Below are 26,440 nucleotides of genomic sequence, written 5' to 3'. Positions count from 1 at the left end.
AATTCCAGGGACTTTTGAACTGGAGAAAAGCAGTTTTGCACTGATCTGCAACACTTAAGTTGTAATGTTTTACACAATTGACATAAATCAGCTGATTCTGTTGCGGGAAACAATGTCTTTGCACTGGAATGCAACACGATCCTAATGGCGTGTGTTATGTAGGAGTTGCCAGCAACATTGTCAGCGTTAAAGCCTGTTCCTCGGCTTGGATGGTGTAAAATCTTTGTTGTGGATGTTTCCCCGTCCAGGTTCTTCGTGCAGCGGAACAGGCTCATTTATGGGGCGAGCTGGTTTTCCTCTACGATAAGTACGAGGAGTACGACAACGCCATCCTCACCATGATGAACCATCCGACTGATGCTTGGAAAGAAAGCCTCTTCAAAGACATCATTGCTAAGGTGAGCTCAGGCTCAGGTTTGATTCCGATTACTAAAACAAGCTTTTTTTGGGGTGTAATTTAGTCAATTTTCTTTTTCCATCACTCAGGTCGCTAACGTGGAGCTGTATTATAAATCTCTGTCTTTCTACCTGGAATTCAAACCCCTCCTAGTCAACGACCTGCTGACTATTTTATCCCCTCGGCTGGACCACAGCAGAGCAGTCAACTTTTTTAGCAAGGTAACCACCGCAAGATCGATATCTGTTGTTGTGTTATTATTATTATTTTTATTATTAATGTCATTAAATGAGGTTTCTTTTTCCTGAGCAGATGAACCAGCTGAAGCTGGTCAAGCCGTACTTGAGGTCCGTCCAGAGTCACAACAATAAGTCTGTTAATGAAGCTCTGAACGACCTGCTGACAGAGGAGGAGGACTTCCAGGTAAGACCTTTACTCTGAAAATCAAAGGAGACTAACCTTCAAAAACAACCGAGGTCAAAAATATTTTTATTTTTAACTTTTATTTGTTAATTCCTATTTTTTGTCACAGAAATATACAGTAAGAAGTTAATTAGTCTTGAAACATTAAGTTTTCGTGTTAAAACCCCCTTGTATTGCTCTGCTTCAGTTCATTTGGGATTTTTATCTCAACAGGCCCTGAGAGCCTCCATCGATGCGTTTGACAACTTTGACACCATCGTTCTGGCTCAGAGGTTAGAAAAACACGAGCTGATCGAGTTCCGGCGTATTGCTGCTTACCTTTACAAGGGAAACAACCGCTGGAGGCAGAGTGTGGAGCTGTGCAAGAAGGACAAACTTTACAAAGTAAGAGGAGAGAAGAGGAAATCACATTCCAGTAGATGGCAGTCTTTCTCAATTCTTTGCTTCTTTTTTATTTTTATTTTTTGTATCCAGCAATCAAAGCTTTGAATGACTTACTTATTCTGTTGACCCGTCCCAGGATGCAATGCTGTACGCTGCAGAGTCCAAGGAAGCCGAGCTGGCAGAGACTCTGCTGCAGTGGTTCCTGGAGGAGGGCAGGAGGGAGTGCTTTGCCGCCTGCCTGTTCGCCTCCTATGACCTCCTGCACCCCGACGTGGTGCTGGAGCTCGCCTGGAGGCACAACATCATGGACTTTGCAATGCCCTACTTCATCCAGGTCATGAGAGAATACCTCACAAAGGTTAGAACTGAAGTTGTTTGTGAAAAATGACAAACAACTTCAGCACCAGGATACCTGGTGCTGGAGGGAATAAAGCTCTGAATGAGTGTCAATTATGGTAAAATGCTGACCTGTAGACATGCAAGGTCACATGCCATCATTTTTTTTTGGATTCTTTTCCAGGTTGATGAGTTTGCAGCGAAGGTGACGGTCTCTGGCCCTCTTTTTTTTTTTAAATTCTATGTGTCCCGTCTCTTTCTGTAACTTTAAACTTAGGTTTCTGATGTAGGAACCTAGCATGGATTGTAGCCTGAGTGCAACCTAACTTGCTGTGGTCCTGAAGATCTGTGGTGCTGGGTTACAGGTTTTGGCTCCTCTTCATCGTTAATGTTTTTGCAACTTACTCAGACTAAAATTTGTCCCTTTTGAGGCTCACTTCCACATTTTAATATAGTTTTTCACAAAAAATTACTTAAAATTATTTTAAAAAATAAATTATTTAAGTAAATATTTAGGAAAATGTTTTTGTGAAAAGATTTTCATTGAAAATATGGATTCCATCAGCAGAACTTTGTGTGCTGATTGAATAATTCTTAAAAAAACAAAAAAGGTAAAGTGGAGGTCAAGAGGCTTCTGGTAAAAACTACATTTCAGTGACCAGCACAGTGTCACTGCTTTACAATGATTGTAACTGATGTTTTCAGATAAAATAAACAAACACAACACATAAATGTGTTTTTGCTGGTTTACCTCTATTCAAATATCTTTTTTCTGTTTTTAAATCCCATTTTGAAAAGTGATGATGCTGGACCCAAAGCCTGTTTGAAACGTGTAGAGGTTGAACTTTATGGAGACTAACGGCTGTTTTTCATCTTCTAACTCTTCTCTCATGGAGCTGCATCTGCAAAAAAACAAAACCATCAACATGAAATATTTCCTTCCCAAAAATGAGCAAAACCTGACCTTCTTAAACAGTAGATGTATCCCCATGTTTCTAACTTCAGGTCAGAAAGTTCTCTTTATTTTAGCTGGAAAGCTTGATACTTAAATTGTAACTAATATTTTTCTCTATTATTTTCTAATGTAATTTTGACTTAACTCTATTTTCCATTAACGCTAATCTAATTTTTATTTTACCCAAATTTTTTTAAACATTTTTTTAAATCATGACTCAACAGAAATTCCCAATGATTCAGCTCGGCGGTTTGAGCCCCGTCCGCTTACTTTAGTGCACGTGGAAGCTGCTTCCACAGTGAGCTGAACGCCTGAGCAGAGGCTGTGGTCCCCCGACGTGCATCCTGGTTTTACTGCAGAACAAAGACAGGGTTTAGATCAGAACCAGTGAGGGTGACCTGCTTACAATTGTTTTAATTTAGATTTTGAAATGGTTTGTTTCAAGCAATCAAATAAGAATAGTTCACAAAACAATTACAATAATCAGTTATAGATTCATACAATGACGTATCAAACATAAGATAATTAAACAAAAAAATAAATATTGCTTGAAAGGGAATGGAAGGAAGCAAATTTATATAATCCCACCCCTGTTCTACCATAACCGTTTTACTACATGATTTTTTATTATCCGGTTCATAACTTTTATCAGACAGAATTAAGAATCCATAGGTATCAATAAAGCACATGACAAAGATGAATTACTTAAATTATCATGTACAAAATAACAATTTTAGAAATCAACATGGCAAATGCAGATCAGTTATCTTAAATATATGCAAATTATGTTCATTATAAAAATCATGTATATGATTAAAAGATAATCAGTAAAATAGACATAACACTGTTTCAAAAAACTTCATTGCAATAATTGATCAAGTATCAAAAGTTAAAAATGTGTAAACTATTTTTCATCAGGAAAAATCAAGAATCAATTTTTGGAGCAAGTTAAGTAATATCATTAGGAATCGATCAATTTAACCATTATCAATAATTGATTGAAGCATTTTTCATCATAATAAGGTAATGCTGAGAAATAAAATAAAGGGTCCATAATCTGTCGGATTGCGATGCATGCGAAGGGGGTGGAGTCACTGATCTGAATGCAAGCATGAACTCAAAGCAGAATGTGCCTTTTCCTTAACCTTCTTACCTGTTGAAGGCTTTAATTGTGCAAAAAAATAAATAAAATTAATAATAATAAAAAATATATATATTTATTTCTTATATTAAAAAAGGCTGGTTTTAAACAAACAACAGGGCATTATGTATAATATATCCAATTTCATGTTAAATATACTTAAAAATATTAAATAATTTTGCAGAGTTTCATAAATCCACATTTTTCCCACTCCTTTCAAATTTAAACGGATTTTTTCCCCCCAGCCAAGTGATCCGATTCTTTCTGTTGTGGCTTAACCTTAATGCTGGAAACAGTTGTTCTACCTGCATGTCTTCACTAAGTCACTTATACCAGAACTTTCGAGGAGTTCTTTTGTTTTTCCTTACTTTAGACTATCTGAATTAAATAACTTGGTACTGAAATAAAATGTTTTTAGAGCAGTAAGCTGCAGAAACTTAGACTGACCGAAACGATGGTGAGTGATTTTGTCTATTTGGCGCCCTCAGGTGGACAAACTGGACATTGCTGAGAGCAAGAGGAAGACTGAAGAAGAGGTGACGGAGCCTCAGCCAATAGTGTTTGGTAGGTTTACAGACTGCTTATGGTTCACCAGCAAACTAGAAAGTCCTTAACAGTCAATCTTAGGATCCACTGAAAGAATATGCAAAAGAATTTCATAGTAAAAGTGCCTGTTTCCTGTTTGGTGTTTAGTTTTTAGACTATTTTTTCTTATCCTTATGTTTTGGATGTGTGTTTGCACTATACTAGATTATGATGTTTAAATATAGCTTTAGAAATAAGTGCAATATCATTTTATTTTTTAATGTTAAAATGAATTCACTTTTGCTCCTTTTGCTTTCATTCTGAATTACGTGTTAAATGAAATTTTTTCCTTTTTTGTGGAGAAAGTACAGAACTGGTTTTCCAATTATAAAATTATTTTGCTACAATTATTTAGTCTATTCAAATATACACAGACTTTAATACAATTAAAAGTGAAATTATTCCTGAACTTTTTCAGTGAAGATTTCCTACTGTAAAGTTCAGTGTGAAAAGGTGAAACATTTCTTTTCCTCGCAGAGTTTTGAACGGTGTTTGTGTTTTCAGGCCAGCAGCTGATGCTGACTGCAGCTGCCGCTCCTCCAGTGGCTCCTCAGCCAGCGTACCCAGGCTACGGCTACCCCGCCACCGCCGCAGGTTACCCCGCCCAACCGGTGTACGGCTTCAACATGTAGAGCCCCAGCTCCTCCTGGTGCATCCTGGTTTTGACCCAAAACCAAAACTGCTGCTCTGGGTCTAAATATGGAGAATCCAACCTGAAAGTCCAGTAAAAAACTTCATCTCTAGGTTGTTGTTTTTTTTAAACTTTTCCCCAGTTTGGGTTAAATCAGACGCTGAAGGACTCCCATCTTCCATCCCTGACCTTGAACAGCATGATGTCACCTTTCCTTAAAGAATTAGCGTAGTTCCAGCAGACCTCTCTGTCCTGCTGCAGTTCCATTAAACTGCATCCATTGAGCAGCTTTTTTTAAAATATGTTATGTTCAGCACTGATGAAGAAGAGACTTCACTAGGGCGTGAAGAAGGGAAATGTTTTCCTGTCCCCTCCTTAAAGCACTGTCATGGCCTTACATACTCCGATGAGGCATTGTGTTTGTTCATGTTCACATCAGTCTCATGCTCTGACTAGAAAAATGTGCAATAGTTTTTCATGTCCTCTCACAACAGGTACAACGTGTTTGCTGTATTCGGGCTAAGGACACTTCTTAATGAAGGTTACAGCATTTGTGTGTGGGTTTGTGCGTGTGTGCACACAACAGACGCACAACAAAATCATCAGCCCAGTTTCTGGAAAAAAAAAAAAAAAAAGAGTTTAATGATGATTTTGTTCAAAAGACAAGAAAAGAATGCAGGTGATATTATATTATTAATAATAATGATGAATTGTTCTATGCCATAGTCTGTGCATGTGCTTCCAAATGATAATGCTGCAATCAGGAGCACAAGTGTCATGTTAACCTCAAATATATAAAGTATTACTGATGTGTTTAAAATAAGGAGGGAGGAAAGCTTTTTCCTGTGAATTTTCTTTTTCTTGCTAAGAAAATGTTGAAGCACCAAGAACTTGTGGAATAAACACACATCTTGGTGCCACTTAGATATCATTGCTGTACTTAAAGCAGTGTGTAAAGATACTGACGTAATCGAAGAAATGTCAAATATGAAATACTTTATCTGTTGTCTGCAGTGTGGTTATTTGTTTCCTCACAAAAATATATTCCTAAATATTTAAGGTTTTAAGGTCTTCCCTTCTTGCCAAGCTGAGCTTTCAAAGCATCTGAGCTTTTCAAGAGGCTGTTCAAGACTTTTCTCCCATCAGGAGAAGCTGGTTTACTCCCACTGCCTGATCAGATCTGTGAAAGGTCTGAGTGGAATAGAATGAGGCTGTTTTAGTGTGCAGTTAGACTCTTTTTTTTTAAGTTAATGTTTGCTCTGTGACACTTTTTCAACTGAGTGTAACAGACACTTTTAGATGCAGAAAATCGACAAAACACACTTGTGATAAAGAATAAAAAAATAAAAAATGTTGAAGAAATTAAATGAGAAAAAAAAGCATTTTCAGAATCAGAATCAGAAATACTTTATTGATCCCACACGTGGGAAATTTGTTTGTCACCCTAGCAACTGACAGCAGAGGGAAAAAAAACTTAGAATGAAAAAAACAAAAACAAAGAAAAATTTTAGGCTTAATGGGGGAAAAAAAGCATTAAAGTTTTCTAAAGGAAGATTTAAGAATTTAAAAATGAAGCTTTGCAGGTAAAAATGAACCAAAAGTCATGTTGGTATAAAAATTTTTTACTTGGATTTTGTTTATTTTGGAAGCTTAATTGTGACTTGATTATTCAAGTCCTAATTGGAGCACACAGGGCAGTAACCAGAGTGCTTGAATAATCAATTATTAATTATAATTAAGCTTCCAAATAAACAAAATCCAAGTAAATTTGTCACCACTGTCACCTTCACCTGTGGTGCCTCCCAAAACTGGAGGAGTGGCTACAGCAGATATCAGACATCTCAGCAGAGAAAAGCGCAGTGCTAGGAACAGAGAGGTTACTGCGCTGGACCCTCCAGCTCCCAGGCCTCTGGTAGAGGACCCGAGCTTGGGTGAGAAACACCCGCAGAGGGTGACGGGTCTTTTTTTCGCCCCCCCGAAGATTTATATCAGATTTTTGATGATTAATTACAACTTAATTGGGAAAACTAGAGGTAAAAGACCTACGACACATGTTAATGTTACCATTAGGCCTCTAATTATTCATATTTGTACTTTATTACATGACACACCAAAACTATTAAATGTGTAGTTTGTCAAAAAGAGTTAAGTTATTTGCTTGGAATTCCCACCCCTTTTATGCTTTACTTAACTATTTAATTTATCCCTTTTGCACCATTGTAGTTTTTAACTTTTCTGAAATATATTTAAAATCATCTCTGAATGCAGTTTAATTCCATGTACCTGGAAAATCTGTTCTGATTTTTTTTTTTTTTTTTTTTTCATTTTTTGCAACCGTAACGTTAAAAATCAAGAGGAGCAGTCAAGCTTCATTGGATCCCCTGTAGCTCAGCCCCGGCGTTACCATGGTTACAGACAACATTTATTGAAAGTAGTTGATCCCAACTTCCTCAAGAGTGTCCGCCCACTGTCAACCGAGAGATCCGGGAGAGCGTCTGCGCGCAGCGGAGATCACCTGCATCCAGGGCGCGCCGGCAGGACGGCGCAGCGTTTTTAGACCCACCTCACCTCACTTTAAGAGGGGAAAAAAGTGGTTTTCCTCAGATTTCACGGAGTAACTATGCAAGATCGTGGCTCCTTTTTCAACCCTTTCTCCAGACCGCGGTGTCTGGCGGCGGCGGCGCCGGCTGGAAAGGCGAAGTTAACCCACCCGGGAAAAGCCATCCTGGCAGGTGAGCTCACAGAACGCACGCACTCCTGTTTCTGAGGGTCACCTGAACACACCAGCTGGTTATGGTTTGAAGCCCTCACTTCATGCAAAGTAGACGACAAAGTGAAAAAAGTTCCAATGAGTCAAATTAGAGGTTCTGCAGGGATTTAGTGGGCAAACAATCAGTAAGGTAATAAATATAGGAGGCTGCTGCAGAATAACCTGTTTATGGTGTGTTTTTCTCACAGCAAAATAAACTGTGATTTTGTGGTTTTGAAATGAGCGTGTTGCTCAGAAAACAAAACAAAACAAAAAAAATATCTGCAGGTTCTTCTTTTCTCTAGAGACCCACATAGCAGAAAACCATCTGAGCCTTGGAGATGTTGAATCATCTCCAACTCTGCTGCTTTCGGTTGGTCTGGTCCCTGCATTTTATTCTTTTGTAAATTCCATTCACATAATTGAATTGGAGCGTGCAGTAATGTCATTGAGAGGACCTTCTCCTGGGACAGTGCATGCAATCGTGTGTGTGTGTGTGTGTGTGTGTCGGCACTGTGTGATGGCCATCAGATCACAAAGGACTAAGAATGCAGCACCAAGAGCCTCTTTATCGTTGCTGCTGATACATTTTATTCTTGATTGCCTTGAAACTTTAGACCTTCAAATGTCTTTAATTTTGTTTGTCTTGCTTTAACGTTATCTGTTCCAAAACTTGCTCAGCTGACCTTGATGAGCTTTCAATTCTATTGTCTTCCTGAACAGTTTGGACACTTTTCGTCTCTGATGAGTTCATTAGAGTGTTTAAATGAATCAACACGTGATGAGTTCTATCATTTATCATTTGTCTCAGGAAAACTCTGATTTAGAGACGCCTGCAAAGGTTTGTTATTTTTATGTTGTTCACAAAAATAAGCTGTCATGCACCAAGTTCTGAAGGCTTCCTGTTCCCTCCTGTGACCTCCAGCATCAGGCTCCAGCAGCTCCACCTGATGAAGAGTCACTCTTATGTGTGAAGGGTTCATGCTGGTTTTTAGCGGCTCTGTGCTGATTTTAGTGTTGCGCTCTGGCAGCTGTTACTTACTGAATGTTTCATAGTTTTCAATGAATCCTTTTGATAAAAAAAAAAAAAAGAAAAACAAGATTTTTGTTTTGGCTTCAAACAAACATTGAATATAAATCTGTGGACTTCAAACCACCCTTAGTAGTTCAGGACCTTTTTGAGCAGTTTTTAATTTTTCTTTTTTTTTTGCAATTTGTTTGTTTGTGGAAAAGCTTCATATCCATCTTTTTAGTACAACCACACCTTTTTTTTTTAGAAATATATTTCATTATTTAACACAATAATTCCACGATGAACTGGAAACTGTCCAAAAAAAACCCCACATTCTAGGACTAAATTTGACAATTTTTTACTGTGAAAAATCACAAAAATTGAGATTTAACAGTTTTTTTCATAGTTCAATTTTAATTTTAATTCAATTCAATTTCATTTTTATAGCCCAACATCACAACAACAGTCAACTTGATGGGCTTTTAATGTTTTATAACAAAGATTAGATACATTTAAAAAATGTATAAAGGCAAAATATGTAAAAATATCATAAAAACTATATACAATGAGCTTCCAAAGATTTATTCCAAAGGGTATAAATGTTTTAAAACTCTTGTTCTGCTTGTTTTAAAGCAAATAATTCTCAAATCTCTAAGCTATAATCCTTTATGTTGAATTTTAAATGATACTACAACAATTGTAAACATCCAATGTGAATGGCAAACACACCAGTAAGTTCACTAAAGATTCAAATAATTTTTTCATTTTTCTCGACGTAATCCTATTTTTTTTACCTCACATGTGGTGAGTTCAGGTGCATGTTTAGTGCCAAGCAGCATCAGAACACCTCATACTAATCTCCTGGATGATCGGATGTGTTTGGAAACGTGGAAACGACTCAATCACGTCACTGTTTTCCATCTAAACACCACTGAAAACAATTGGAGGTTACAAACAGATGAAGTGCTGACTGATTGCATGATCGGATTGAAAAGGCAGAAGGAAAAACCACAGGAGCTTCGTGCTGACAACCATAACTGTGCTGACTCCTTGGTCCCCGTCAGTCCTGTGCAGCCTGACTGACTGGTCGTGCTCCTCGCTGTTCCCACTGTGCCGTTTATCATGCATCCAGCCTGTTGATCAAGTTTTTCAACCTACTTTCAGCCACTCATTTTGATGACTCGGCTGGTTTCTTTGAGTCTGCACAGCTGAAACACTGAAAACGTTGTTTTCCTTAATCCAGCTCCACTTTCCAAATGCTACCTGACTGTTTTGCCAGTTGCGGCACAGAGATGCGCTTGAACATGGCTGATGGCTCTGTAGACAAAGCAAGAGGAAGGTCACAGCCTAATGGCTCAGAGAGCCTGCAGATAGCGGCTGGGAGGAGGGGGGCACCATTTTCAGTGATGATGACTGAAGCTGAGGCGTGGAAGGAGGGAGAGTTTTGTCTGCGAGACGCCTGAGGGAAAGACTGTGGCCTAAATAGGACTCTGGTTGTCCTTCCACCCACTCTGGGGGGGCTTTTATGTGGACCTCTGCTGCTCAACAGGGAGATACTCAGAATGTTTCTACTAAATACTATCACACTTTAATTGTTTTTTGTATCTTTATGATTTTTATTCTTGTTTTCCCTCCGTGATCCCTCTGTTTCTGGCTTTGGGGCAGCCAGCTCTGTTTTCTGAGAGGCTGTCTCCTCTCAGGCTCGGAGGGCTCGTCAAACTCTGCCTTACTCCCACTTTCCTCGCGTCACAGGCGACACGCCGAGTCCTCTCCCTTCCACTCGTCTCACTCCTTTCAGACCCGGGTATCAAGGGGAGAGACGATAAATCACAGCGCAGTCATCCATACCAACCCTAACCACTCCTTATTCTCTGCCCAAATCTCTAATCTCTTCTCTTAGATATTTGTCATGATTCTACTGGAGGATTCTGTCAGATCCCTTAGAGGATTTCTATATCCGTTTTTGCTTTTTATCATCATACCACATATCTTATTAAGCCTCCGACTGGTTTTGTTTTTCAATTCTTTAGACTCTTCTGTCAAACTGGACAGGAATGCAACATTAATCTTCTGAAAGCTCACGTTAATCAGTTTAGAAGTAATTAAGTTCTCTGCCTCAAATGCACTCTGTTCAAACCAAGAAAAATGGTTCCTTTCCAACGATCTTTCAACGCTGTCAGAACCTTCACATTTTGCCTCAACTGCTCAGAACTGAGGGCAATATCAACCAAAAGCTCCAAAATGCTCAGCTGGAAAGTTTGCACACAGGAACTGAAAAGTAGAAATCTGAAAGGCAGGATTTGGTAGGAAAGGGAAAAATAATATTTGTACAAGTACATAAAAAAACACATCTTCATAGTTCAAAAATGTAAACCTATTGCTTCATTTTTAACGTCGTAAAGCAAAAACTTAAATCGGACAACAAAATAAAACCAAAAACCTTAAAATTTTAAACAAAAATCAAAAAAAATTGAATGCATAAATCAAAACCGTATCAATTATACACAGTACAAAATGATAAAGTGTAGTTTTAGTGTTATTTGACATCTATCTGCAGCTTTTAATTGAGCTATGGTGACAATACCCCTTTGTAGAATTAATCAAGTTTTATTCTATTCTATTCTACTTCAGTAATGCTTAAATTGGACATTTAACGCCCTTCGCTGCTTACAGTGAGACCAACAGAAAACCTTCCAGAAAAGGTTTATAAACAGTTTCCAAACAAATTTCTAATTTTTAGGCCAGCAGAGATCGTTTCAAAGAAGAAAACAATCCATCCCAACAAACCTGCCCTCCCCCTGCAGTCAGACATCATTCAGAAAAACACATTCAAACTTGAAAGCTGCATCTCAGATACTACAGGAGCCATTCAGCATGTTAAGAGCTGATGTAGAAATGAGATCTGTTTAAAGACAACTCTGGGATTCAACACAATGCTAGACCCAGTATCCCAAACCAGTACTTAGATTTTTGGTTTTTTGTCATTTTGCATCCATATATGAAGCCCTTGTCTCACAGGTAAACTGGTTTCAGTTTGGCCTCAAACATATTTGAGAAAATCTACAAAACTGATGTTTTTGCAATGATACAGCTAAAGTTTAAGATTGATGTAAAGGGTAGTTAACTCAACATTTAAACAACGTGACGTCAGTGTAAGATGCTGAAAAAGAAAACTGCTCTTGGGCTTTAAAACTGTTTGTAGTCTTGTCTCCAGGTGTAAACAGCAAAAAAGCAAGAGCCGGCTTTTTCTGTTGATTTAAGTCAGCATTTCATTTTAGTGCTGCAGGCTTCAAAGCATTTTGTATGTAAAATTAATCAATATCCTCTCAGTAATTAAGAATGACTGCAAAATTAAAAGCCCACAAGGCAGTGGAAGCAGAAAGAATGGGGAACGTTCCTTTTATCTTATGCACAGACTCATTTTCAGGAATGTTTACGGGACACTTCCCGTTTGAAGCATCACTCCTCGGGCTTCATTTGTGCCAGAGATGTGGATGTGATGGCGTCGTCCCCCTTCAGGACCACACTCCTGAGATCCTCCCCCCAGAGAGATTGCTGTGCAAAGTTTGAAATAAAAATCAGCACAACTGTTAATTATCCATCCAGCTTGTGAGCCTGCTGATTCCTTTTCGGGGTCATGGGCTGCTGGAGCCTATCCCAGCTACTGTTGGGGGAAGGCAGGGTGAATAATTGATTATTCCAATTCATTTGTAGTCTAAATTAATCATTTCAAATGCCTTGATTGTTCTTTATTTTGAGTATAAATTCTTACAACTTATTAAAAACCATCAAAATAGCCTTTGAGTTAAACTGTTCTTGAATAAAGTGAATCAGCAGAATAACAAAAATGAAGAAAGTTGAAGAAAATGGAGCCTCGTATGAACGTCAGAGTTTTCTGAAATGTCATTTTCTCTTGACATAAACCAAACGTTCCCATTGAACCAGATGTTTCAGGCGCTCATTAGTGCCGGTGAACATCAGGCTGGAGAGGATTTCAGAGGAGGTTCCTCCCTGTCAGCTGTTGGCTCACCTCCTCTCCTCTCCTCCTGGTTCTATAGAAAAGTGGCTGTGAGTACCGTTCTGCCGTCTAAAAGGGTTTTTCAGTTGAACTTATTATTATCTGTACCTGCTTTTGTTTTTTTTTATAGAGATTTAACATATTACCGCCACATTTTTACTTTGGATTCCAGATGGTAGATTTTTCCTGCCTCTGTGTGTTGTTTTTTGTTTGTTTTTTAAAGTAATTTGTAGTTTACTCCAATGAAAATGGAGTTTTTAACATTTTCTTGTGGCATTTTTCTGATGATCGAGGACAAATATTACGAAAATTAGGCTCCAAATTGCATTTCTGAGTACCTCTTTATTGAAATTGCTGTTAATCAGGAACAGATGACGGAAAAAGCTTGTAGTGATGTCAGTGCTACAGTCGGCGGGCCACAAGCTCCCTGCTCTGCTCCATTCTGATGCATACATTTGTAGACAAATCGATCCATGTGTGTCTTTGTTTTCCTCATCTGAGCTGGTATCTGGCTCAAAACTGTACGGCTGGATGGCTCTAATATGGCAATTTTTGTTGCAGCAGTAGGTTGGGGTGGTAAGGGGCTGTAAGCTAGGTGGAGAGAGAGTAGACAAAGGGATGATGGGAAATCACTCAGAGGCTCCTCCAGAGTAACTCGGGCTGTTGTTAGAGGTGACTGTTAGATTCCATTTGGACAAATCTCTTTTTTTCCACAAAATGTATTGTCATTCCAGGGATCAACCTTTTGGTATAACATACCATAAGATAAAGCGTCAATTTTGTCATTTAAAAAAACTGAAACTGTGGATTTAGGAATCTCAAATGTGCAATCACAAATGACCAGAAATAGGAAAATTTGATCAATATTAAAACAGGCACTGATTTTAAAAAAATGTATTTGTTTTAATTTTATTCTAAATTAATACTGTCTATTACCCATGTTTTATAATTTTACTATATCTCAAACTCTGTTTTGTTTCTTTTAACGTCAACTGGACAAGGGACTTCAGATAGAAATCAGCCTGCGGCTATAATCTGGCATATTTTATAGTCGTTGTAATGTCCGTTAATACATGGTCCCTTTCTCAAAAAATAAAAAGGAAGGCAGGCTTCCTCCACACCAACAGTCCCGCCCACAACTCAGGCAAATCTCTAATGAACTAATGCCGCTCTGCAGAAACTCTGTCCTAGAAAACAACACTTTTTTTCTTTTCTTTTTTTTTTATTTGGCTGAAATCGGCATCATCATAATTAAAAGAACTCTGGGAAGGCTTTTACAATAGATTAAAAGAGGATCGGAGTGGGACTTTAATGCTGGCAGCTTAGATATAAATCATAAAAGCCCAGATTTTACTAAACAACTTTTCCCTGTTCAACCATTCGTGAAGTAAATCTGTCCAATCAGGGTCCAAACCTTCAGAGATTGTGCCGTTAATTCCTCTGCTTTTTGAGTTTTGAGTTCCACGTCAAATAGGGATTTAAATTTCCACATGCTGTCTTCAGACTGAGGCTGAGAGCAGCACGAGCTCGGCACCTGCCGTGTTGATTAAGTTATAAATTATTGTCTGGCTTAAGAAGGACAGCATTAAGTAGTAAATCCGCTCAGTCGCTCTCTGCTGTGATTTATTTAACTGTTAGTTTGAGGAAATGGTATTTTTCATGTAAAGGCCCGCTCCCAGCATCACTTCTTTGCCATTTCAATTTTTTTCACTGGTAATAGTAAGTGACAAATTTCTATGTGGATTCATTGATTTTTATGACACAATCTTGAGAAAGGGAGGAAGAGGGGGAGCTGCGTAGAAAAGACTGTGGAGATAAAGATTAATGACCATTTTGCTCACACAACCCACGTTTGGCAGCTACACAAGAGTCATTCCAGGTGTCATCCATAAAAGTGTGTGTCTGCAAAATGGACCAGAAGACAAACAAGCTGCATCTCCTCCACCAGCAGGTCTGATTAGGATGGATCGTGTTTGTGAGGCAGAGTTGTTGCCTCTGACAGACTGCTGGCTAGCTTGTTCTTTGCCGAAATGACACGAATGATGGTCAGTGTTTGCATTTCCCACAGACACAACTGATCCCAGATCAGGATCTCCTGTGATTTCTGTTGAATCGCAGCTCACTGGCACTCACTTCTTCATACTGATCAGAAGAACGGAGGATGTTCTTCTGAAAAGTCTAATCTGTAACCTGATAGGTGCGTTTGTTCCTTTGTGGAAAATGTTATTTAGGATTTTTTTAAAAGCAAAATCTTTGCAAAATATTTTTACCACTGCAGAGATTTTTTTCCAATCACTACTAATAATAGAAAAGAGAAGAATAGGAAGACAAACTTGTAATATGTATGATTTAAAAAAATGTTAATCCATTGTTACAACAAAGAGAAATTTGCCAGAAAATAAAAAATAAAAAAAATAAAGCGGTGTAACGACTAAATGGTTTAATCAATGAATTGGTTGAGGCAAGTTGTTAATGGAAATGACTTGAACCATTATAAAATCGAGCTGAGAGAAAAAAAGAGCAGAGAGGAAAACCACAGCAGTGAATTTCCTTATAATGACAGATGACCTTGATATCTAGTACACTTTTTAGTGACAGAAGAACAATGGAATACGTCAGATTTTTTTTAATTCGTTGGATCAAGAAGTATATGATTTTGACTTCAATGATAAATTGAACCAAAAAAACTTATATAATAGAAATGGTGAGCCCCTTAAAGGTTTAATGTTAGTTTTCTTTATGAAGCTAAAGAAAGTCATGGAAATCCCAGAATCTGAGCCTCTTGAGTCAGCTTTTAATGATGTTTGTTAAGGTTTCTTTACCTCCAGGAGATTGGTGTGTTTCTGTGCAAGTGCATGATGTGTGTGTACGGTGAATGTGTGTGCCCATGTCATTGAGGTAATGGATAGTCTTGGCCCCAGTAATGGAGCCCCTCCCTGCAGCCTGAGTGGATAATTTAATTATTGTCATCTCTCTCTCTCTTTAAAACCCTTTTCTTGGAAGCCATCTTCTTTGTGCATTGGCTGCTGTTTTGGACTAATTTCCATCCGCCCGCTGAAGCTCCACGTATTCTTTGTTTCATGTATGCGCATTTTTTCTTCTTGCAAACAAAAACAAATTCAATCACGTCCAGTCTTTTCTGTGCTTGGTCGGGTCTGCTTTCCCCATGAGGGGAACAGTTGATTCATCTTTGTGCAGCTCGTTACTCTTCCTCCCTCGGCAGCAATGCTTTTAATGTTTATGGACTAAAAGCCATCTGCAGAGTCACTGTAATGATTCATGACGTAATGGCACCAGCTTGGGGTTCGTAAAGGGCCAGGGGCCTGAGGAAGGTTTGGGAAAGCTGCAGTTGGACTTAAAGAACCACTACGATGAAAATTGGTACTTTTAACATGTCCTTGTGGCATTTTTCTGATGATAGAGTAAATTTATAAAGAAAATTAAGCTCAAATTTGCATTTCTGGGCATTTCTTTATTCAAATCAATGTTAATAAATCCGATTTTATAAAGAACATATTTTTGTCGAGAAAATACGTTAAGCTTTCTGCTTCAAGCTCTACAGTAACAGGGAGGAGAAGGGGGGCGGGGTTGCTCCGTGCCAAAAGTCCCCAACCCACAGCTCAAAGGTGACTTTCCAAGGAACTTTGGAAACAATGTCCTAGAAAATGACACAGGTTTTTTGCTCTTTGCTCAAATCTGCGTAATCACACTTAAGATCACTGGGAAGGCTTTTACAATCAATCTAAAGAAGATTGGAGAGAGCCTTTAATACGTGTTAATACAACCTGCTGTTGGTCCTTCACCTTCATTTGTGACTGTTTTAGAGAATATTTTTAAATTAACCCTTTGATTTAGTTTTTTTGCTTTGTTTGCAGGTGGAATTGCAGGTGGCATAGAGATCTGCATCACTTTTCCAACAGAATATGTCAAGACCCAGTTACAGCTGGACGAGAGGGCCAACCCACCGAAATACAGAGGAGTAGGTGGGTATCCGTCTGCCTCTCTGTCCTTTCATCCATGCAGGCTCCGTTTTTTGCGTCTGTCTCTCTCAGGAGCTCATTATTTAATTAGCGCCATCCACATGTACATCAGTGATTCTGGCAGGCTGTCACTGTGCTTGTTTATATGAGTAAGAACAGACAAATCCACACAAGCACGGATGAACCCCGATCAGTACACTTCAGCTGGAGCCTTGTGGGTTGGAGACTATGCTAATGAGCCCTTCAGACAGCTGTTGCTTCTTCTCGCTCGGCTGTTATTTATTTATTTTTAATCAAGCATCACAGTCTGCTGGACTGAACTCCCCAGGAATAAATGTATTTCTGACATGAACGAGTGAAAAAACTTGCTGCTTTTTTTGCTTTTGTAAAATTTTCTTTGTGACATAATTGCATGAAAAGCATTTTTGTATGTTATGAGTTCACGTGTGAAACACAAGTGTGTGATTTTGTTTTTCTACGGAGACTTCTAGAAAAATAACCAAAATCATTTTAATTCCAGAGAAACTGTAGATTCCACACCTTTATTTTCTTTATTAGTAGTGTGTTTTCTGCAAAATCTCAATGAAAACAGTTTTGCTTTTCTTTATTTTGATTGGCAGCTTTAAGATCTAACATTTCCACTCGATTTTAAGTTGTTAAAACCTCGGGTTGTGGATGTTTGTCATGCATTTTGTGTGTTTCTTTTTCCAGTCGACTGTGTGAGGCAGACGGTGAAGGGTCACGGCGTTAAAGGACTGTACAGAGGGCTCAGCTCATTGCTGTATGGATCTATACCCAAATCTGCTGTTAGGTATGAGGAGTTCTTTTGGTTTTGCTTCATTAATCCTGTTTAATAACTAAGGGAGTGCTACAGAGCAGAAAACAGTAGGGAACCAGAACAACAAAAAGTTTAGTTATAATCCTGATACATGATTAGATGATGATGTGACCAAATTGTTCCTTGAAATATAAGAGACTGAGGAGTGGAGACTCTCCTTCATCAAGAAGAATCTTTCAGACTAAATACAGGTGGCATCTCTCTTAATCATTCAGTGTAACAGTCCATGTAAACACCAGAAAGAAAGCAGAGTGGAGAAAAGAAACCAGAACAATCCCCGTTCAGCTGCAGGAAAGACTCAGAATCATCAAGGATAAACTCTATGTTTTATCCAAAAAAGTAACGTTTGAGCATGACATAAAGTCGAAACCCTCCAAATGGAAGATTTGGAAGGAAGGAAGCCAGATAGTTACAGAATTTCCCTCTTATTTTAGTAAGAAATGTTGGAAACAATGCATGATAATATGAACAAATAAAAAGCTTTAACTGGTGTGTATTTTGTAATTTCATCAATTTGTAAAGATCCAGTAAAGTATGTTAAATAACAATAATACATTTAGTTAAGAGGAGGTGATTTTCTGCCTAAAAACTCACACATTCCAATTATTCTATGCCATTACCCTCAAGGCTCAGCAGAAAAACCACATTAGCCATTGGAATAATTATGTTGTTATTTCACTGCTGTGGCATTTATCCACAGACAAGCGTGCGCATTGCAGGTCTTGTGCATGCACATGCACACCTTTTGCATGCATTTGTTGTTGCCTTTTTGTTCTGTGATTCTGCTTTTTTTTTCTCTCTTTCATTCTTTCAGTGTGTGTGTGCATGTGTGTGTCAGTGTGAAACACTGTGTTGTGTTATGCTGGAGGGCAGCATGTGTCTGTTTGATAGAGCGGCAGGCCCAGCCAGGCAGAGCAAAGATGCCATTCAAACTCAGACAGGGTCTCAGAGGGGTAAAGAGATTGAGACTTGGGTTGTTGTTGTTGCTGCTGTTGTGTGTGCAGATGCACTGTGTGTGTGTGCACACTTGTGCACATTGTCAGAGCTGTCAGTATCATTGCCACAGGGAGCTGAGAGGCTTTAGAATCTGTTTTAAGGAGAATTTTTCTGAGCGCTGATGGAGCGGAGACGTTTATTGCTTTTTGTGCTTTAACATCTGATTTAACTTTCATGATTACAGAGTTTACTTTTGCTGAACACAGAGATTTAGACCTGGATAAACTCTGTAAGAGTCAATAATGTTTTGTAAAGAAATTACTTACTACCATTCTGAAGGTTGTACCTTCACTGAAGTGGTTATTTTCTCATTTTTCCTGCAGCTAAATTATAAAAATAAATAAAAAGCTACCCTTTGTATGCCCCTGCCCTCCTCTCACTTAGTCACAAATGCCCTTACGTCTGGATAGGGGCTGTATGTGGGTAAAAATGGGTAAACCTGCACGGGGCTTGCAACAAATATCAAATTTATAGACCTCTTGGTGATCCCGTTGAACCAAAATGGAATTGGACATTTTTTCTATGAGCCTGCTGCGTGCGACAGGTCGTAGAGAACACTGAAACAACACATAAGGGTGAGATAGGGGAGACACAGGTGTGTTGTAGAGATTTTTGATCCCAAATTATGAGCACTGCGCCAAGAGCCCATTAGTGCTGTTCAAGTGATGCGTGTGTGTGCACCTTGCAGGCTCCTCAATTGCAGTCTGTTTAAAAATGTGGAAATTAGACATAAAAAGAAATAAAAACGTTTTGTTAAAGTTTTCTAAGACTTCCTCTTTGCTGAAGACAACACAAAAACTAATAAAACTTCAACATGTTCACTTTTTGTGTAGCTACAGAAAACATAGTTATAATGTTAGTTTTTTAGTGTAAATTTTATCAAACATATTGTGATCATATAATTGTTCAAAAATTACAGTTGACTTTGCACCAACATTGAAATAAATATAAAAAAAATGATCATTTAGAACGTATATATTTGTTTTTTGTGAGGTTGCATAAAATTGCATGTTAATAAACTGGAGGAAAAAACAACTACTAGTGTAAAATTTCAAATAATTTAGTTGAAAATTATTACAGAAAACTAACTTAACCTTTATTGCATCTTTTAGAAAAAACAGCTGCAACTTCCAGCTTTTTCTGCCACAATTAGCACAAAAATGCGCGTGAGATTGTGGAGGGACTGTACATCAATGCAGACTGTAGAGTTTCTCCTTTTTTCAATTTTTGGTTGCTGGTGTGCCGCAGGATTTTTGTCAAGGATAAAGTGGGCCTTGGCTCAAAAAAGGTTGAAAAACACTAATTTAGGGACCGGAAGTAATGAACATAACAAATACTTTTAAAGATATTGTCTCAGGTTTTTTCTGCAGACTGTGGGGGACTGTGACATGAATTGATGCTTGATCAAAATCTAGTACTTCACATTTAATTTAGGTAAAAGAAGTAAATTAAACAAAAAAAAATCAAATTAGCTCTTTCCCAGTAAAAACTTGAAATTTTAAATCGATAAAGATCTTGTTTAAAGATCTGAATTTAGACATATTTGAATGAATTTATCCAGCATATCCTCCTCTCCATCATCTCCTTTCCTGCTCCTTTTCTCCCCAGCGCTCCATCTCCTCCATCCCATTAGCTGATTACCCTTCCACCATCAGTAGAGCACTATAGAAGATTGTCAGAGATGTGAGGGAGGGGGACACGCAATTGAGCCTTTAACCTTTTCTTCTTATGAGCTCTTCATCCACACCAACATCCCTCCATCCTCTCCAGCGCTGTATTTCCATGTCCTCCTCACCTTCATCCACATGCGATGATCTGACCTCGTAGAGCCGCTAATGAAGATTGGACTGTCGAGGATGACTCATTTAACTGTGGCTGTCAGCCAAAAATGTGCGTCTTATTCTGAAAAGTTTAGGCTGCATGTAATTGGTGAGTGAAGTAAGCCCAGCGGTGATGTTTTTCCTCCTTAATGAACAGCGTTTGTGTTTCCAGAGAAGCTTTATATGTGCAGGTACATCTCATCTTTTACATTGTGAAGAAAGGAGCTCTTTACCTGTGTGAGGTTCACTCATGCTCGACAGTGGGAGCCATTTAACTCTGCAAAGTGTGTTTTTTCCAACTGACTGCAGCAAAAACTGCAAGAACAGATGTGAAGGCTTAATGAGACGAGGAGAAATTTTAAGCAGAAAAGGAGACGCAGAAAATAAAAAAAACAAAATCATCTCAGCCAATTATAGAAGATAAATGGGCAGCAGTTACTGTATGCGGTGCGTTTCAGCCTCAAAGCTCACACCCTAGTGAGCCTATTGAAGGAAACACTGAGTGTCAAGCTTAATTGAACTCTGGCACATAAAGAGACTGGGGACCGACTTACTGATTTCTCAGCTGGAGAATGACCACAAATGCACCTCACTGTAAAAAAATAAAAAAATAAAGTTCAGACCCTAACGCCGTTTGAGTAAAGACAGACAGCAGAAATCACAGCATTCATCAATGCTCTCTGGCAGTTCTCCCCCTCCCCTGTGCTACATCTTCCTGACAGGGTCCGGCTGTCGCCACAATTCGGCTCCTTCTAAAAATAACCTTTCTTCTAAAAGGCTCACCGGCACAACATTTTCTGATTGTGGAGAAAAACCAAAGTGGTTCTTTTCTGGTCAGTTGATGGTTACAAACACGCCACATCTTTAGTGAGGATGCAGCAGATAATCAGGATTATGCCTTAAAACATTTTTGCACTTTCACAGTCTGTCTAATCTGAGTCAAAATTAAGCTTTTTGACTTTTGGCGATTCTGCTCCTTGCTCCAAGCATCTTTCATTTTTCTTGATTTCACCCTGGTGCTGTCATCAAATAAACGTACTTTTCTAGAAGCAGGTTTTTTGGACTGTAGGGGGAAGTTGGAGTGCACAGGGATGAACATGCAAACTCCACACGAAAATATTCTAGCCGAGATTAGAACCAGGACCTCTCACTGAGCCGACCACTGTGTCACCGCCAGCCATTTGAAAATGTTGCTGAGAGCTGCAACATACTTTTTTTTTTCTAAATTGAAACAAAACTATCTTAAATTAAATAAATCAAACTAGCAAGGGGTTCAATGAGTTGAACATGTATTGTTTAACTGGATAGTATTTCCCATTTTTCATGCCAAAATCGAATGAAACATTTTTTCCTCACAAACTGTCCAATCCAGGGGTCTGCAGCCTGAAGCTTTGGAGCCTCTTTTATCTTTCTATCGTCACTCTTTGGCTTCAATGAAAAAATACAAATACTTAGAAAAAATAATGGCTTTTTAGTGGTTAATTTGTTCTAGTTTGTTAAGCTTTGTGGTGGTTTATTTTTTAGAATAAGCTTAAAGCACACAGTCCGATCTTAACTTTACAGCATCTAGTTGCTATTCAGGAGCAAAGTACTTAAAGAATAGAATCTAAATTTCTTTTCCTGTTTACATTTAATACAATTAGGAGAAAAGGCACCATATTGATAGAAAACACCATGTTTGACCTGACTGTCTCCCGTTTTTAATTCAAGTAAATCTGCTGTGTCAGGGGGATCTTATTTGACACAGGATATATTTTATTTTGAAAGGAACTTTTATTTGCTGTTCTCAAAAGTAGAAAAAAAAAAGCAAATGACTTTTATTTATAGAAATATATAACACTGTTATACTAATATTTGTACATATTTGAAAGCAACACATTTCAAAAATAAAAGACTTGATGGCTTTAAAAACATATATATATAAAGTTTATTTCTTAAAAAGGTCAAGTGGGAATTTGCAGCTTTTTCTGGGTTTTAGTCTATAAGAAATTGGCTCTTTTTGTGTATAACCCTTGTGCTATCCTATGACCCCACCCTTACATTGACGTGTTCTCCCTACCATGACAAAGGTGGATAAAGGTGGAAAGATTTCATGTAATCCATGGACACCAGTGAAGATCACAAATCATTGAAGAAAAAAGGTTCAGAGCACTGTCTAGTGGGTCTAGATGACCCAACTCCCAATGTTAAAGTGCCTAGGATAGCACAAGGGTTAAGGTTACAGACCCAGTGGTTTACTCTAAACAGCCATTAAAATTTTTTTTTTTCCTTCATTTTTTGCTCTCACGTCTGTTCTGTCAGGTTTGGGGTGTTTGAAATCCTCAGTAATCGGGCCAAGGATGAGTCCGGCCGGCTGGACAGCACCAGTGGCCTGCTGTGTGGGCTCGGAGCGGGCGTCATGGAGGCGGTGCTGGTGGTCTGTCCCATGGAAACTGTTAAGGTATGAACACAACTTACAACCTACGACAGGGAAAGTTTCCCACAGACTAAAACCCTAAAGGACCAAACTGTAAAGTTCAGACACTGATGAACTTCTTCTTTGAGTTACTGATTTTAATTTAAAACTCTTTATAGTTATTTTGCAAAAACTTTACTTTCCACAAACTTTGAATGTTTTTTTTAAAGGAGCTTAAACCTCTTTCAAGAATTCTGCTGCCCTTCTGTTAAAAAAAGTACAATCTCTGGGGATATTTTAAAAAATGAATTTTTTTTTCTAGAAAAAGGTTTGCACAACACATTACAGTGAATTTTCTCTGTAAGGTTTATAGCATCACTCAAAGCTCTTTTAACGGGCACTGGGCTGATTTGTATGCAGTATTTCTTAATCAGGTCGTGTTCTGATAAGAGTCAGGTTTTGGGTTTTGGTCATTGTGTTCTCTTTATCTCTCAAGGTGAAATTCATTCACGACCAGACTTCCGGCAACCCAAAATACAGAGGCTTCTTCCATGGAGTCAGAGAGATTGTTCGCTCTCAAGGTATGGAAAGTGTTTGATTGCAGCTGACATCTACTGGTGAGATGGGGTACTGCAGCTGACACAGAGGCACATTCTTTTCTGAAATGTTGGATGGAATGAAATCTTTTGTTTCTGACCTGATCAGGATTAAGAGGGACGTATCAGGGATTAACAGCAACCGTCCTCAAACAAGGATCCAACCAAGCTATTCGCTTTTTTGTCATGACGTCTCTCAGGAACTGGTACAAAGGTCCGTTCGCACGTCTTTATTTGGCATAGAGGTTATCTAGCTTTTAAAGGTGTAGCTTGGAGATAAATTTTAATCTTTTCCAGACCATAAAGAAATTTTCAAACTAGATCAGGGGTCGTTGTTTACTGTTGTTGACTCATATTTTCTTTTAAATTAAGGAGATAACCCAAATAAAGCTTTAAATCCTTTGGTGACGGGACTCTTCGGAGCAATAGCAGGAGCAGCAAGTGTGTTTGGAAACACTCCACTGGACGTCATTAAGACACGGATGCAGGTAAAACCACCTGACCTGAGAAATTTTTGGATCTGACATGAATAATCTAACCGTGAAGAATTGGAAAATGTCAACTATGTAATATGCACGATTAGGAGTAATTATAAGTAAAGAAGATAGCATCTTTTTCTTTTATTTTCCTTAATTTTCTCAACAGTTCATGAGTTATTATCTTAATTAGATTGGATATATGTGCGTTTAATTACTTTTTTGTCTTTTTCCCTTTCTTTTTGTTTCTGAAATTGCTTGAAATAAACTAAATCAATCAATAAAGTGAAACTGTTTTTCCTTCAAGGGTCTTGATGCTCATAAATATAAAAGCACGTTGGACTGCGCTGTAAAGATTCTCAAATATGAAGGCTTGGCAGCGTAAGTTTGTGGTTATTTCCAATTTTTTTTGTCAATCTCTCATCTAACAGAGATATTTTTGTATTTCTTTTTTGTGTTTCAAATTAGCACAGATATACAAATAAGTTCTCAGTGCATCTGGACTGAAATATTTCACAATTTATCCGACAATTTAAGTCTTGTAAAGTAAAAGAAAATAAAGAACATGTTGAATCCTTTTACCATAAAGGCAAGAAAATAGAAAATGGGAGCAAATGCATTTATCAGCAACCCAATGAGGTATTTTTCCAACACTGATGCTTTTTTTGTTGTGGTTCACCTGCAGTTTCTACAAAGGGACAGTCCCGCGGCTGGGCCGTGTGTGTCTGGATGTGGCCATAGTCTTCATCATCTACGAGGAAGTGGTGAAGGGCCTGAATAAGGTTTGGAAAACAGAGTGAGCTGCTAAAGCGTGGCAGTAGAAGAGAGCTTCCCTTGTGGATCCAAGTTTAGAAAACTTTTTTGTTTCTAAAGCTAAAGCCAGCTGCAGAAACTGAGAGCTAGATCAGGGTTAGATGGAAAAAGGTACTCCCCTTAATGGTTTTTCTCTTTTTAAAGGTTTCAAAGTAGCTTTCATGTTTTAAAAAAGAAAATCTCACGTTTCTAAATACATCTATTTAACTCTGCCAGAGCCAAAAAATGCACATTTTCAGGTTTTCTCCTCCTCTGTGAGTTTTCTGGATGTAATTTCCCAGAATGCTCCTTCCACATGTTCACAGCTGTTTCTCCGATGTTTACTGTAAGACAGCAGGTGTTAGTCTGAACTTTCTCCAGTCCGCTCTCTGTCTGCTCTTCTGCAAAACCTTGGTTTCAATCCAGAGAAAGCAGACCGCAGCTGGTTGTAGTTTACATCCACACGAACCGCAGCAATGCCTTCAAAAGATATTAGTTTTATATCATACTAAGTGTTTTAATAAAGCGTTGATTGTTAATTCTTATTATCAATTTGTTTTAGCTTTGTGGTAAATGCCAAACATGTTATAAAATGAAAGTTTAGTCAGAATTGAAAAATGAGAGTCAATTATTTTAAAAACAGCAAAGAAAATAAAGGATTTATTGTTTAAAAAACATTGTATTAAACATGTATTTATTCAGATTGAATGTTTGATGTAGAGGAGACTTTAAATGTCAGTCTGTGGCAAAAGTGTATGTAACATGTGAACTTGAATAACTGTTGAAAAAAAGGCCTCAGTCACACGGAGTTATATAGAAAAAAATATAAATTTTTCACCAGAACTGATTTATGAAATTCAACCTGTTTTTCTTTTGATTTTTAGCACTGATCCTATTTGCTGCAGGTTTTGTCTCCATCAGGAGGTTTGATGGTGAAATGTCATTTCTTTCACATTTGTGATTGTTGTTGTTTTTTTAAATTCACCCCTTTATTGATGTTAATCACATGTTCTAGACGTGATGTAGAACTTGAGATGGGGAGGAGAACATTTGGGAATCACTTTGTGTTGCTGCAACTTTTAGTGCCATGATCCATGCAGGTCACTCTTTTAACGAATGTGCCTTTTTGTCTTTGGTGTTTGTTCACAAATGAGAGTTTTTTTTGTTCACTTTGCTGTCACTCTTGGTAGAAAACAGTAATTCTTTGTTTTTTTTCCCCCCTTGCATTTTGGTCATTTTTCTGTGTAATCAAACAAATGCTGCTCTACTGCCAACACCCAGAAGTAAATATGTGTCCATTCTGGGTTGTGTTTGTGTGGGGGTGTGCTTAGGCTTTGTGGCTCTCAACAACAACAGTTGTGCAGCTATAATGCGACGTCCTCTTTCTGTCTGAAAACTGTGGGAAGTCTTGTGTTGAAAGGAGAATTAAAAAGTCATTAAACGTAGTGTTTGAAACCTTGAAAGTGCACAGATAGGTTGTTGTTTGATCCTTCCTCGCTCCCTTGTCTTGTGTTTTGGCCTCTTGGTTGCAACTAATAGTTTCAAGGACAAACCAAGCCGGCTGGGGAGAGCAGACCACAACAGGGTTCATTGTCCCAGTTTTGGCTAAAAGTCATATTGGCTGACTAAGCTTTCGTTCTTCAAACACAGGACAGTCATGAGCTCTCAGTGAGGAATGCTCAGATCTGAAGAAAACCGTAGAAACAATAAGAGTTTGGAGAAAAACTGAACCAGGAGACAAAAACATCTGAAAATGCAGGTGGACGTTAGATCCAGAGGACTTTAGCTGAAGGGGCCACTTTTCATTCCATATGTATTTAAACTCTAAAAACTGAAACTTCAGTGCAAATAAAAAAAAAAAAAGGAGAATCACTTGGATCAAAACAAATCATGACAGGGATGACGCCACGGGGGGA

The 26,440-nt window shown here is 38.3% G+C and overlaps 2 protein-coding genes across 6 annotated transcripts in view; both read left to right on the top strand.

The window, feature by feature from the left end:
• cltcl1 (clathrin heavy chain like 1) overlaps positions 1-5,858 on the top strand; it is a 31,557-nt gene extending 25,699 nt beyond the window's left edge. For 2 of the 5 annotated variants that reach the window (XM_023958265.1, XM_023958264.1), the window contains 8 exons: positions 249-398; positions 487-618; positions 710-820; positions 1,034-1,204; positions 1,341-1,562; positions 1,725-1,751; positions 4,125-4,200; positions 4,726-5,858. In XM_023958265.1, coding sequence (XP_023814033.1) covers positions 249-398; positions 487-618; positions 710-820; positions 1,034-1,204; positions 1,341-1,562; positions 1,725-1,751; positions 4,125-4,200; positions 4,726-4,853 — 1,017 coding nt within the window. In that variant the 3' untranslated portion in view covers positions 4,854-5,858. The remainder of the gene's footprint in view (positions 1-248; positions 399-486; positions 619-709; positions 821-1,033; positions 1,205-1,340; positions 1,563-1,724; positions 1,752-4,124; positions 4,201-4,725) is intronic. The other 3 variants (XM_023958268.1, XM_023958267.1, XM_023958266.1) reach the window with 2 other exon arrangements.
• A 1,328-nt stretch (positions 5,859-7,186) lies between these two features.
• Positions 7,187-25,994, top strand: slc25a1 (solute carrier family 25 member 1). The gene is made up of 9 exons (XM_004072164.4): positions 7,187-7,584; positions 16,507-16,614; positions 17,323-17,422; positions 22,567-22,705; positions 23,157-23,241; positions 23,366-23,470; positions 23,629-23,744; positions 24,040-24,113; positions 24,418-25,994. The coding sequence occupies exons 1-9, from the start codon at positions 7,473-7,475 to the stop codon at positions 24,530-24,532; spliced, it is 954 nt and encodes a 317-aa protein (XP_004072212.1). The 5' UTR covers positions 7,187-7,472; the 3' UTR covers positions 24,533-25,994.
• The last annotated feature ends 446 nt before the right edge of the window (positions 25,995-26,440 follow it).

The sequence above is a fragment of the Oryzias latipes genome, chromosome 9, assembly GCF_002234675.1.
Source record: "Oryzias latipes chromosome 9, ASM223467v1".
Lineage (NCBI taxonomy): Eukaryota > Metazoa > Chordata > Actinopteri > Beloniformes > Adrianichthyidae > Oryzias > Oryzias latipes.
This window is presented reverse-complemented; position numbering and strand designations above follow the sequence as displayed.

Bases quoted from the DNA above. Each gene is read 5' to 3' on its own strand.
- slc25a1 (XM_004072164.4), top strand. From the start codon at position 7,473: ATGCAAGATCGTGGCTCCTTTTTCAACCCTTTCTCCAGACCGCGGTGT. The intron at 22,706-23,156 runs GTATGAACACAA...TTATCTCTCAAG, and splicing joins GTCCCATGGAAACTGTTAAG to GTGAAATTCATTCACGACCA. The intron at 24,114-24,417 runs GTAAGTTTGTGG...GTTCACCTGCAG, and splicing joins AAATATGAAGGCTTGGCAGC to TTTCTACAAAGGGACAGTCC.